Here is a 13,768-nt window from a genome sequence, read left to right on the forward strand (position 1 = left end):
CACCATGTGGGTGCTGGGAATTGAATTTAGGACTTTCCATGTTTTATTACTCAGGATTCTCAATTGCAAGTTACACAAACCTAACTTGAAAAGAGTTTTAAAAGAATTAGTCAGCTTTCTCTTTATTATGATAGCTTTGTTCTCTGGAAGTCCTTTTCTTGTGGGACCAAGGACAACCACAAGCAATTAGTTAATCTGGAGAAAAGAACATGAGCTTGCTTTAATCCCGGCAGTCACTCTGCTTGGCCCAACTTGGATGGCATATCCATTACTGTATTTGATCTGGTCTCTGACCACAGAGGATTGGAATACTTTAACTGATGAACCTGGTTATGATCTTTACTTTATCCTTATTGTAGGAAACGTGATGTTTCTTGATTTACAGATTAGTAGTCTTCCAGGTTCATGCTGGAAAAGTGTTCAAAGTGAAGGGTCATAGGTCAGGCAGAAATGAGACAGACATATATATTTTTTTAGAATCATTGAGTCTGAATTTTTTTTCTTCTAAAGATTTTCTATTCAGGGATACGGATGTATCCTCACTTGTTAAAGTGCTTATATAACAAACATGAAGCCCTGTGCTTAGCTGTAGCACCATACGCGCGCACACACACACACACACACACACACACACACACACACACACACACACGCACATGCACACGCACACACACACGCACAATGTTTGGTAATCATGTTAAATTTGTACTGAAAGCTTCCTTTATGTACAGTTGTATACCCTCTGTGTAGCCAGTGATACTTTGATCCATGCTTAGTTGAAAGGCATATTTTCATTGAGAGATTGATTGCTGAGTGTTTTAGAGTGAGAAGTGGTGAGCTCTGGTTTCTGAAGTTTTTAAGGCTTGAGGGTCAACTCCTTAATAGAAAGCGCACAAGCAATATTGCTCTATATTGTGAATTTTTAAATGAAATCTTTTACCTATCAAATTCACTTTATCAAATGTTTTAGTGAAAATTATTTTATCTTACAGATGGATATAAAGCTAAAAGAACAAGTTGTCATTTTAGATGAAGCTCATAACATTGAAGAGTGTGCTCGGGAATCAGCAAGCTACAGTGTAACAGAAGTTCAGCTAAGGTTTGCTCGGGATGAGCTAGATAGTTTGATCAACAGTAATATAAGGAAGAAAAACCATGAGCCCCTACGAGATGTGTGCTATAACCTCATCAAGTAAGAATTTTTGTCTGTCAGTGTATTCATATTGCCTTTTTGTATTAAAGACATGTTTTATTATGTCAGGGTATTTTAAAATTAGTAAACTCAAGGATGCTGAAGAGATGACTCAGTGGCTCAGAGGTCATCATGCTTGTGCAAGCCAACACTTCAGCTACTAGGCCATCACTCCCCCCAGCTTATTCCTTGTATTCTTTGTGTTTGAGTTTGGATTTTTTTCTGGCTACTGTATGGTCCCTTACTTGTTACTGAAGTTTTCACAACTTCCATATTCAGTTTCTTGACCTCCATATGCGGTTGCAACCAAGTTTGAGAGCTCTGGGGTTGCAAATTATCTACAATACTGCTGAAGCCTAAATCTGGGTCCTGACCTCTCCCTGGAGTATGAGTCTCAGAAACAGTTATTTTTATATATATATATCTGTTAAGATATCTAATGTATTTCAACTAAATCCAGAGTAAAATTCTCCCTTTTCCTCTGTCTACTGTCTCACTTTCTACATTTAGTTTTTTTCATCTAAAGAAACAACCTGTCAGCTCCTCAAATCAAACACTAAGTATTGTCTTTGATCACTGTTTTACCTCATCTTCCAGTTAGTTATGGAGTCTTACAGGTGACACTTGTACAGTGTGCCCCAAGTCTCCCTGTGTCTATGGTACCAGTGTTACCGACAGCTTCCTCTGCTTTTGTTCTGTCCTTTCTCTCATAATCCATTCTGCCTGGGAAGTCTGAATCATCCTTTAAACACTTAAAATACTCACTTTCTTATTTAAAACTTTATTTCAAACTTTGGATAAATCCCAAATTTCTTCTCCTTGTGCTAGCCTGTCTGTTTCCCATTTAACCCCTTAACATATTGTCCATTGTGATTCCCACACTGGCTTCTTTCAGGCCCTCAAAGGAGCAAAGGTTGTTAACTTTGCACCATCTATTCCTTCTGTTTTTAAACATTTTCTTTTAATCTCCTCTGGGAGTGGCCACTTTTCTGCATTCAGTTGTTAGAAAATCAGCTCTAGGAAAATCTCACAGACTTTGAGATTTTAGTAGCCACCAAGCTGTGATTAGCTTTATTTTCTTGTGTGTCAGTACTCCCCACTGTGTGCTGGGGACCGACCCTATGGCCTCATAGGCTAAGCAAGCACTCTAATCCTGGGCTCTGTCTTTTGCCCTGATATTTCCTTTCTTACATTTTTGTTTCTGTGTTTATTTCTGACTCCTTAAAAGCCTTGGGTTTCCAGAAGAGTAAGGACTTACTTTGTATACTAGCCTCACTTTTACTCAGATCTTTGCTATAAAATGACATTCAAGCCTTTATTCAGTGAGTATGCATATCAATTAATATGTATTTTCAGATAATTTTTTTGTTGTAAATATGCACCATAAATATTTGTTTTGCATTTATTTTATGTGATTTGATATAAATACCTCATACCTGTGAGACTTAAGTAAAGCAGTGCAAATCCACAAAAAACTCACACTTGTTTATTTCTTAATAAAAACTTACTTCTACTTATGCCAATGCTTATTTTATAGCATGAAATGTGCATTTCTGGAGGTGTGTTAATCTATGCTTATGTCCTAACAACGTCAATGCATGTATATAGATCTATATATGAATAACAATTCTCCACTTCCAAAAAAGCAGTACATCTGAGGATGACATTGGTTGAATTGTTTTGTTTTAATTCCAGTTGGTTAGAAACAAATTCTGAGCATCTTGTAGAAAGGAGTTATGAATCGTCTTGTAAAATATGGAGTGGAAATGAGATGCTCTTAAACTTATACAGAATGGGTATCACTGCTGCTACTTTTTCTGGTTTGCAGGTAAGGTCCTTTCTCCCTACCCATGACATGTATGTAGTCATTTAGGAGTGAGAAAAACCATAGCACATCCAGTAAAAAGTCTAGAATTTAAAAAACTAATAGTTTAAAAATTGTTTTAAATGTTTCTTATCTAAATCTGATAATTTTTAGGTGATGGCACAAATATATTATTTAGTTTGGACAAAATAAGACTTTAAAGGAGTTATTCTTGCCGGGCAGTTGTGGTGCACGCCTTTAATTTCAGCACTTGGGAGGGAGAGGCAGGCGGATTTCTGAGTTCGAGGCCAGCCTGGTCTACAGAGTGAGTTCCAGGATAGCCAGGACTACACAGAGAAACCCTGTCTCGAAAAAAACAAAAAAAAAAAAAAAAAAAAAACAAAACAAAACAAAAAAAAAACAAAAAAAAAAAAGAGGGGTGGGGAAGTTATTCCTTTATTCACAGCAAAAAAACCCCAATATTTTTAGGTTGTGTTTTGTGTCAATTATAGTACTTAAAATTTCAGAAAATAAAAAGTTCATACTTGTGTACTAAAACAAATTGGAAATTAGTGAAGGAGTGTTTAGACCTTTAGGAACCTCATTGTATTTTTGCACATTCTTCTGGATAAAGGTTTTATACTTTTATCATAGTCTCAAGAATCTGCATGCCCTTTAGCATGTAGGGATAAGAGTATTTTGTTCTTTTTTGATCCTATTTAGTTATCTAAGGGGCTTTTTTTTTTTTTTTTTTTTTTTTTTTTTTTGAGCAGTTTCAAATATAGAGAAAATTTGAATGGAGAACTCAGAATTCTCATTATTTTTCATATTATCCACGACCCCCCCCCACACACCACTAGTTTTGCCTGTTGAGAGTAGAATCATGGAATATACTTCTTACAGTTCATGAATCAGCATTGTTACCCAAAATCCATAGTTTTCCTGACAATTTAGTCCCCATGTTGTATAGTTCAACTAGGATTTGCCTACCATTAAGGCATCATACAGAACAGATTCGCTGTTCTAAACCATCCTCTCTATTGTACTTCCTCATGCCTCTGCTGTACCCTTTGACACTCCTGAAGCAACCTGGATAAGCACTCATCTTACTGACTCTATAGTTTTGTCTTTTCTAGAATGCCTTGTGATTGGAATCATACTATATGTGTCTTTCCTGTAACAATATGTAGTTAAGTTTCTTGCATGTAGTGTGTGTGTGTGTGTGTGTGTGTGTGTGTGTGTGTGTCTGTGTGTGTGTGTGTGCGCGCGCGTGTGCTTCCAGTTCTTTGTGTAGGATTGAGGTCTTCTGCCCTCTCTATCCACGACAGCATGTGTATTATCCTTGTTCAGTTCTTGTTTAGGCATACATGTTGGTGAGACTTTATGGGTATGGCCTAGCACACAAAATCTCACAGTGTTTTCCTGTTTCCCTGATTTTACAGTCTTTCCATATACCCGTTGTCTTCTATGATGATCCCTGAGCCTTAGATGCAGGAGTTATATTGTAGATGTATCCTTTGGGATTGGGCACCATAGCTCTGCATTTTGATTTGTTGTGGTTTTCTATGTTGGTCTCTGACTGTTGAAAAGAGTTTTCTTGGTGTGCGGTAAAGTCTACATTTAATGGGCTAAACCCAGGAGAGATATTTCAAGGAGGATTCTTTTTTTTGTTACAAGATTTATTTATTTTTATTTTGTATATGAGTATTTACCTGTATTTACCCATGGAGGCGAGAAGAAGGCTTCAGATCTCCCTGAAACTGGAGTTACAGACAGTTGTAAGCTGCCACATGAGTTCTGGGAACTGAACCTGGGTCCTCTGTAAGAGCAGCCAGTGCTCTAATTACTGAGCCAATGTTTCAGCCTTGGTTCTCTTCTCTTCTCTTCTCTTCTCTTCTCTTCTCTTCTCTTCTCTTCTCTTCTCTTCTCTTCTTTCTTTCTTTCTTTCTTTCTTTCTTTCTTTTTAAGACTTAATAGTATTGTATATGTTTTGGTTTTCATATTTGGAGATAAGGTCTTACTTATTTATGTCATATAGTTTGGCCTTGAACTTGCTAAATACCACAATTGCATCTGCTCTTAGATTTTTATTTTCTTTTTTGTTGTTTCTTTAAATTATTTAAATTTTACTTATCAGGCCTAGGGCATGCCTCATTAGAGTCCCTTCCTTGTAGTCTTTTTGTTGTTGTTGTTTAGTTTTGTTTTTTGAGACAGAGTTTTTCTGTGTAGTCTTGGCTATAAACCAGGCTGGCCTCAAACTCACAGAGATCCACCTGCCTCTGTCTCCTGGGTGCTGGGATTCATGGCTCGTGATACCATGCCCTGCCCTTACTACTGTTCATGAAGACCTGGATTCATCTACCAAAACAATAGCAAGAAAAATGAATATTAGTAAAATATGTTTATTATATGATAGCCTCATTACCAAAGTTATTTTGTATATATAATTCAGGCATTTAGGAAAAAATCTTTATTCAAATCAATTGGTACTTTTAAATTTTAGTTCATTGCTTCTGAAAGGTACTAAATAGCATACTAGTTGCCTGAAGAAGTTATACTCCTAAATGACTTTATTAAAGTGTCTGGCTCAGAGGAATATTTGCTAACATGGAAATCCAAACTCCATTGCTGGGCTTAGTTGGTCAGCTATAGAATGCCTAGTGTGCATAAAGCCCAGGAGTTTCATCCTAAGTACTGTGTTAGGTAAAGAGGCAAGAATAGAGATGCAAAGTGAGTTGAGATTTTGTGTTCATGACTACCTGCTTCATTTTCTCTTGTATTAATACTGCGCAAAGGGTCTTCCTTCTGTCACCCCTCTACCCCCTTTATGAACAATATGGTAATTTCTTGCAGAGACATCTCATAGCTGTTCTTCAAAAAGAAGAAAAAGCCACATCAATCTATGGTAAAGAGGAGTCAATACAAATACCTATTATTAGTGCGTCAACTCAAATCATGCTTAAAGGTCTTTTTATGGTGCTTGACTATCTCTTTAGAGAGAATAGCAGGTAAGCCTGTTTTGTTGGCTTCTTGTTGTTGTGTTTTGTTTTTAGCCTTTGGTCAATAAGATGGCTCAGCAGGTAAAGGTGCTTTTTATATCAGCCAGCAACCAGAGTTCCATCCCCAGAGCCACATAAGAGTGGACAGAGAGAACCAATTCTATAGCCTGTCTTCTGACTGCCACATGCATGCTGTAGTACATGTGCGCACAATAATAAATGAAAATTTTAAAAATCAGCCAAATGAAATTTTTCTTTAACTCAGTAGGGAAATCTTAAATGTTACAGCTATATAGATATATAGATTGTTACTGACAGGGACTTGAGTCAATTGAAATGTGTCTTTTTCTCATTGACGAAAATAAATATTGAAATCAGTCAGTAAGTGCACTTAATTAACTCTTCTTTAACTTGTAGTCCTCCAGTGCTAAGTTTAAGCAGTTTCATTTTCTCTCAAGTATAGTTAGGATCTGTATCTATCAGTATTCAAAAGTTCTTTTCTTGTGTGTTTTGCTTAGTTTTATTTAAGACAGAATTTATATATCCCAGGCTGTTCTCAAACTCATTATGCAGCAAAGGATGATCTTGAACTCCTGATTATCCTACCTTCACCTCCCCAGTGCTGGGATACAGACCTGTGTCACTGTGTCAGCCTCTCTCTTCAAAGTTAGAGTTCTACCAGCTTTCAGGATTTCTGAGTGTTTTAAAAATTATATTGTCATGTGAAATATACATAAACCTTTTAAACCAGTGCCATAGGCAGCCCCGCGTGTGCAGTCATCACTACCAAACAAGGATTTTTACATGTATAAGCAGTTGCTCCCCGTGTTGTCTCTTTGTGTCTGACTTACTTTGTTTGGTATAATTTATCAGAGCTCTTCTGTGTAGAGCATATATCAAACTTCATTCCTTTTTACGGGTGAATAATATTCTACTGCACAAATATGCCACATTTTCTTTGTTAATCTTTTTTTTTTGATCAGTATTTAGGGTTTCTGCCTACTATTTATAATACTTCTATGAATACTTGTGTACAAATAGCTGTTTGAGTCTGCTTTCATTTCCTCTGGATGGATGTATTTTACCTGGTAGTGGAGCTGAAGATCATGTGACAGCTCCATTTAACTTTGTGAGGAATGCCTTAGTGTTTTGCACACAGTTATACCATTTGAGCTTACCTTTAGCAGTGTCTAAGGTTCTGACTTCTCCATATGCAAGGGCTCATGCATTCTTTTGTTCTGAGCATTTTAAAAAATAATGGCTAGTAAGGTTAGCCAATTAGATTTTTAATATTTCTTGTAAGAATTTGTTGAGTTCTGTGATTTCATAGCTTAGTTTACATCAGAATTCCTGAGTTAACTAGTGATGGGGACAGCATTTTCTTTGTGGGAAGGCGTGACACTGTTGAGTTTTAACTGGCTTGATCATTATGTTTTATGTTTTGTAGTTCAGTGAGCATTGTCTTTTCATTTAGATTTGCAGATGATTATAAAGTTGCTATTCAACAGACTTACTCCTGGACAAATCAGATTGCTATTTTTGATAAAAGTGCTGTCTTGGCTGTACCAAAAAATAAGAAACATTCACGACAGAAAATTGGAGTTAATGTGCTTAACTTTTGGTGCTTAAATCCAGCTGTGGTAAGTTCTCTCTGTCCTAAGTGCAACTTGTCTCGACCAGAACCAGCAATTAAATGGCTATGTTTAGCTTTAAAGAAGATGATCTCATCTGTCTGGTGTTTTGTTGTAGGCCTTTTCAGATATTAATGACAAAGTACGGACCATTGTTCTAACATCAGGAACGCTGTCACCCCTGAAATCCTTTTCATCTGAGCTTGGTGTCACATTTAACATTCAACTGGAGGCTAATCATGTCATCAGTAACTCCCAGGTAAGCTGTTTGCTATACCTTATTGATAGTCTCAGTCTGTTTGCCTGAGTGTAATTCCATATAAATAAATTAAAGGATACCATAAATTCTTATAAGCAAACTCTGAGAGGAGATTCGCATGTTAGTTTTAGAGTAAAAGAAAATCTTGTCAGCTATTTAAGGGACTAAGAGAGTCTGTGAAAGGAAGTACTGACACTGCCCTGGAAGCTTTATTGCCTTGGATTCAATGAGTGCTTCAAATGCCTCCTTTGAGTACATTTTGGTTTTTCTACAGGATCTGAAGACAAGAAAATGCATGCTTTTCTACTATAGTTTCTACTTGTAATTATCTCTTTCTTTTCTGTTAGACTGTGGTATGTCCTTATTTTATTTATTCATCTTTTAAAAAATTTATGTTGTGGGTGTACCTTCATGAGTTTATGTGTGCTGTGTTCATGCAGATGCCTGCATGGGCCAGAAGAAGAATCCCTGGAACTAGAGGGGTAAGCAGTTGTGAGCCAGATCATGTGGGTGTCGAGAACCAAGCTCAGGTCCTTTGTAAGAGCAGAACATAGTCTTAATCAGTGAGCTTTCCCTTAATTGTTTTGCTTTGTTTAGATAGCATCTTTTATGGTTCACATTAACATCAAACTTGCTCTGGGGTCAAAGGTGACTCCTGATCTTCCTGCCACCACCTCTGAGATGCTGAACTTGTAGGTTTGAGCCAGTACTTCTGGTGCTGTTCGTTTTTATGAGTAATTTAAAGTGATTAGCTACTTACTTAACATCATACTTATGTATCTAACATGGTTCTAGTTCTTTGTAAATAAATACACACACACACAGGTTTACTTGTGGGGACATTTTAGTTGCTTGAAAAGATGCTGACATTTGATTGTTGGGACTCATAATTCTCCATGTCTGTGGAACTAAGAATTTGCTTTCCAGTGCCAGAATGTGCCTGTTGACAAGCATTGCTATTAGCATAGTGAAGTAAGAGCACAGGTTCACATTTCATGCTGCATTGCTTAGAAACATAAGTACATGCAGGTTAGCAAATTCAATAGGATTTTTTTTTTTTTTTTGCACTTGGCATAACATTTTGAAGGTTTGTTATACTGTAGATGATGTCTTCAATATTCATCTGCAGCAACATGTATCAAATTTTCTTTTTATTCAGCATATCATTGTATGACTAGGCTAAAATTTGTTTAGCTGTCTATTGATTTTTCTTAACTTTTTCTTTAGAAAAATTATACATTTTAAGACTGGAGAGATACAGCTCAGCAGTTAAGAGTACTTACTGCTTTTTCAGAGGACCCAGATTTAGTTCCCAGCATCCACATTGAGTGATAGTTCACAGGTGCCTGTAACTCCAGCAACAAGGGATCTGTTACTCTGGCCTTCATGGAGCCTACACATAAACATATAAGAAATTAGAAACAGTAAAACTAAATGTTTATAAAAATTATAAATATAAGGAAAGTTGAAATAATAGTATTGATTACCATCTGTTTATATCTATTGGTTGTTAGCATTTAATAATGTTTGCTTCTCTTTCCCTTCTTCTTTTATATGTGTGTATAGATGTCAGTGGAGAGAGGAAATATATTGTCTACAGAGAGTAGGAGGTGGGATGCAGCCTCTGTTAAGGGTTGGGAGGGAGGAGTATTTCCTCAGGCAAAATAAACCCATCAGTATATAAAGGTTCAGTGTTCATCCCAAGCTATAGGAGTTCACTTTTTTTCTGACCAGTGCCCTCACTTTAACTGCCAGTACCCTTCCAGGATGGCCATAAATCTGTTTTGTTATGTCTGCCAATCCTGTAACGAGGACTTGGATTTGATTTTGACAACTTGATCTCTCTGGCTGAGGGAGAGAAGACTCTCCTCCAGACACACTTAGAAACTCTTCAATTGTTTACATTCGTCTGGAACCAGTTAAGTTTATCACCAAACTTATTCTTTTCTGTTTTCACTTTATCCCGTGATGCAAGAAGCAACAAGCCAGCATCATTGCTTTCTTGGTTTTCTACAAATTGCCAAAAATTGTATGTGTAGAGTCATTAAACTCCTTGTTCTTCACAGGAGGTGAGTCAGGAATATCAAACATGTTTGTCTCAGTAAGTTCTTTAAATCGTACATACTTTTAGAGTTTTATATGCAACCAGCAGAGTCTTTAATAACTCTAAGTTTCATTGAGATAGTTAGCCACCTTCAGACACAAGCATTTAATAATAAATGCTAGAGAAATTCATCCTTAAAATTCTGCTTCTCTGTAACCACTCCTGGTGTTACAATCTGTATTAATTGTGGTTTTCTAAAGGGAAAAAAATTGCTAAGAATGAATATATATTTTAAAAGGAGATTTACAAATTGACTTACCAATATGATCTAGATAGTCTGACAATAGCCATGTCACACTGAGAGGCTGAGAATCTGTAGTTACTCAGTCCACAAGGCTGGGTGTCTCCATAGTCCCAATCTGGAGCTGAAGGCCTAGGGAGTTCCTGGAGACCTGCTGGTTTTAGGTCTATATTAGAAGCCCAGAGAGCCTGGTTTTAATATCAGTGAAGGAATGCCACAGCAACAGGATAGAGGAAATCACCAACAAGACTGAAGGCAAACAGGCAAAAACCGTGTCTTTTTTTATTTGGGCTGCCACCTTCAGAAGTCCTCATTCACATTTAGGGTGGGACTTCCTGCTTCAAATAATCTGACCAAGCAAGTTCTTCACAGGATTGCCCAGCAGCTTGTATATTAGTTAATTCTAGACCTAGTCAAGTAGATAACCAAGATCAACCATCACATATGCTGTTTTTTGAATTGCATGTGTTCGAGTATTTTGCCTGGGTATATAAGTATGCCTCGTGCCTGCAGAGGCCAAAAGAGAGCATGGGATCCCTTAGAACTGGAGTTCCTGGTGGTTATATTTTTGTAGTTACTGTGAGGATTACAATATTATTCAAAAGTTATAGTAATTTAATTTTGGATCAGTACCAACCTAATTGTATTCAATTAATTATAGGTATAAAAGAAAATTTCTAGTTTCAAAGTAAATTTCTGCTAAGTTTGTTTGATCATCTTTTTCTACAAATCACTCCCAGTTAAATACTAATTTTTCTGCTTTATTTAGACATAACTCTAATACTAAAATATTCATTTCTAGGTTTGGGTTGGTACTGTTGGCTCAGGCCCTAAGGGTCGGAATCTCTGCGCTACCTTCCAGCACACTGAAACATTTGAGTTCCAGGACGAAGTGGGAATGCTTCTGTTATCTGTGTGCCAGACTGTGAGCCAAGGAATTCTGTGCTTTTTGCCATCTTACAAGGTAAGAAATTGTTTATTGTTTTTTTTTTTCTCTAAAAAGATATTGGATTACCAGGATAAACTTCCTAGAGTGAGAAACAACAAGGTAATTATAATCCCTCCAGAATCGTGTTATTTATGATGATTGTTGCCTGATTATCTTCTTATTGCTTCACTTAAAATTCTAACGTAACTTAGGAAAGATAAGACCTTTTTTGTTTTGCTATAAAAAATGTTTGTTATATAAGAAGACTTCGTATGTGATTTTTCTTCTTACAGGCATTTGTTATTTTCATAGGTGAAGGAGAGAGGAGTATGCTTTGACTTTAGTAAGTGGATCTAAGTGTCCTTTGTTGCCCATTATTTTGCTTCATGCATCTGCCCAGAAGTAGTTGTAATGCTTTTTCCTCCTCCTCACATCTTCATTATGCTGGGGTTGGGTCAGTCCTAGAGCTTTGTGTGTGCCAGGCAGATACTGTTCCATTGAGCTACATCCCAGGCTTTCAGCCTTTTAAGTTTCTTGATCCAACATTGATTCTTTGTCCTCACTGTACACTTGGACCATGGTGGTTTAAGATCAACTCGTTCAATGTCTGTACTTTGGCTGAAAAGTTTACTCTGTTTATACATAAAGCATTTACTATTAGGAAAGGAGCTCTGTGGTTTGGTTTGGTTTGGTTTGGTTTGGTTTGGTTTGGTTTTTCCTGAGAAACAGTCTTTGTTATTTCTGGCTATCCTGAACTCTGTAGACCTGGCTGGCCTCATACTCACAGAGGTTCGCCTATCTCTGCCTCTCTAACGATGTGAGCAAAGGTGTGTGCCACCACACCTCCACCATGCCTAGTTGCTTCAGCCTTCTCTGTATTCTTGGTTTTCTCTTTCCCCTCACTATTTGCTCCATCGTTGGCAGTTTTTTTCTTTTGTACTGACATGCAGTGGTTTCCTTCTTGTTTTGTTTCGTATATATTTTTAGGAACTTTTTAGATTTATTTTATGTGTATGAATGCTTTGTTTGCATGTGTATCTGTGCATTGCATGTATGTCTGGTGCCAAAAGAGGGCAGAAGAGGGCACCAGTTACTTAACTGCTCTTCTATGGTTGATAGCATGGATGTAGCTCATAACGTATAGAACCCTTTTCTAATAGTGGAGCTGACTACACAGAGTGATGTATTCTTTTCCTGCTTTAGTACAACAAAATACCACATATGGGATGATTTCAAAAAGAGCAGAGATGTATTTTCTTTTAGATTGAGAGGCTTGAAACCCAAGATCAGGTATTGGCCAGTATATTTTCTTCAGAAATGTCTGTCCTAGATTTGTGGCGGCCACCCTTTTGCTGGGTTCTTACATAGAACTTATTTTGTGCTTTAATATCCCTGGTATTTCTTAGTGTTCAAATTTCAGCCTTTTAATATCAGTTAAGTTGAGTAAGTTCCACCCTGAAGAACTCATTGCAAGTGGCTTAGTGTCTAAAGAGACAATCACATTCTGAGGTAGTAGGGATTCAGGATTCACTGTAGAAACTTATAGAAACAATACAGTGCATAACTGAGGAAAAACCCTGGGGGTGGAGGTTGTAAATGTCTTGTATTGCAATTATGGTAGGACTTTCTTAGGTGCCTTTTGTCAAAATTCATTAAGTTTAATGTGAGTGCATTTTCTTTTTTTTTAATTGGATATTATATTTACATTTCAGATTTTATCCCCTTACCCCATTCCCCCCACCACCCAGGAACCCCCTATCCCATCCCCCCTCCTCCTGCTTCTGTGAAGATGTGCCCCCACCTATCCCTCACTCCCACCTCCCTACCCTCAAATTTCCCCCCACTCGATGTTCAGCCTTCATGGGACCAAGGATCTCCTCTCCCACCTATGCCCGACAAGGCCATCCTCCTCTACATATACAGATGGAGTCATGGGTCCCTCCCTATGTGTTCCCAGGCTGGTGGTTTAGACCTTGGGGAGCTCTGGTTGGTTGGTATTGTTACTCTCCTCATGGGGCCACAAACCCTTTCAGCTCCTTCAGTCTTCTCTCTGACTTCTCCATTGGGAACCCCTTGATCGGATCAGTGGTTAGCTGTGAGCATCTGCCTCTGAATATGTCAGACTCTGGCAGACCTCTAAGGAGACCACTAAGTATATTTACACAATGGCGTATTACTCAGCTATTAAAAATAATGAATTCAAGAAATTCTTAGGTAAATGGATGGAATTAAAAAATATCATCCTGAGTGAGGTAACCCAATCACAAAAGAACACACATGGTATTTACCCACTGATAAGTGGATATTAGCCTAAAAGCTTGAAATACCCAAGATTCAACTCACAGACCACATGAAGCTCATGAAGAAGGAAGACCAAGTGTGGATGCCTCGGCCCTACTTAGAAGGAGTAACAAAATACTCAAGGGAGCAAATATGGAGACAAAGTGTGGGACAGAAACTGGAGGAGGGGCCATCTAGAGACCATTCTACCTGGGTATCCATCCCATTTGCAGTCACCAAAGGTAGATGCTGATGTGGATGTCAGAAAGTGCACGATGACAGGAGCCTGATATAGTAGTCTCCTTAGAGGTCTGTGAGTGCATTTTCTAA

At 37.6% G+C, this 13,768-nt stretch overlaps 1 protein-coding gene across 1 annotated transcript in view; it reads left to right on the forward strand.

The window, feature by feature from the left end:
• Positions 1-13,768, forward strand: part of Brip1 (BRCA1 interacting DNA helicase 1) — a 128,558-nt gene that overhangs the window by 43,535 nt on the left and 71,255 nt on the right. The window contains exons 9-14 of the mRNA XM_034507581.2: positions 993-1,192; positions 2,888-3,020; positions 5,850-6,004; positions 7,470-7,635; positions 7,745-7,885; positions 11,033-11,194. Coding sequence (XP_034363472.1) covers positions 993-1,192; positions 2,888-3,020; positions 5,850-6,004; positions 7,470-7,635; positions 7,745-7,885; positions 11,033-11,194 — 957 coding nt within the window. The remainder of the gene's footprint in view (positions 1-992; positions 1,193-2,887; positions 3,021-5,849; positions 6,005-7,469; positions 7,636-7,744; positions 7,886-11,032; positions 11,195-13,768) is intronic.

This window comes from Arvicanthis niloticus, chromosome 6 (assembly GCF_011762505.2).
Source record: "Arvicanthis niloticus isolate mArvNil1 chromosome 6, mArvNil1.pat.X, whole genome shotgun sequence".
Lineage (NCBI taxonomy): Eukaryota > Metazoa > Chordata > Mammalia > Rodentia > Muridae > Arvicanthis > Arvicanthis niloticus.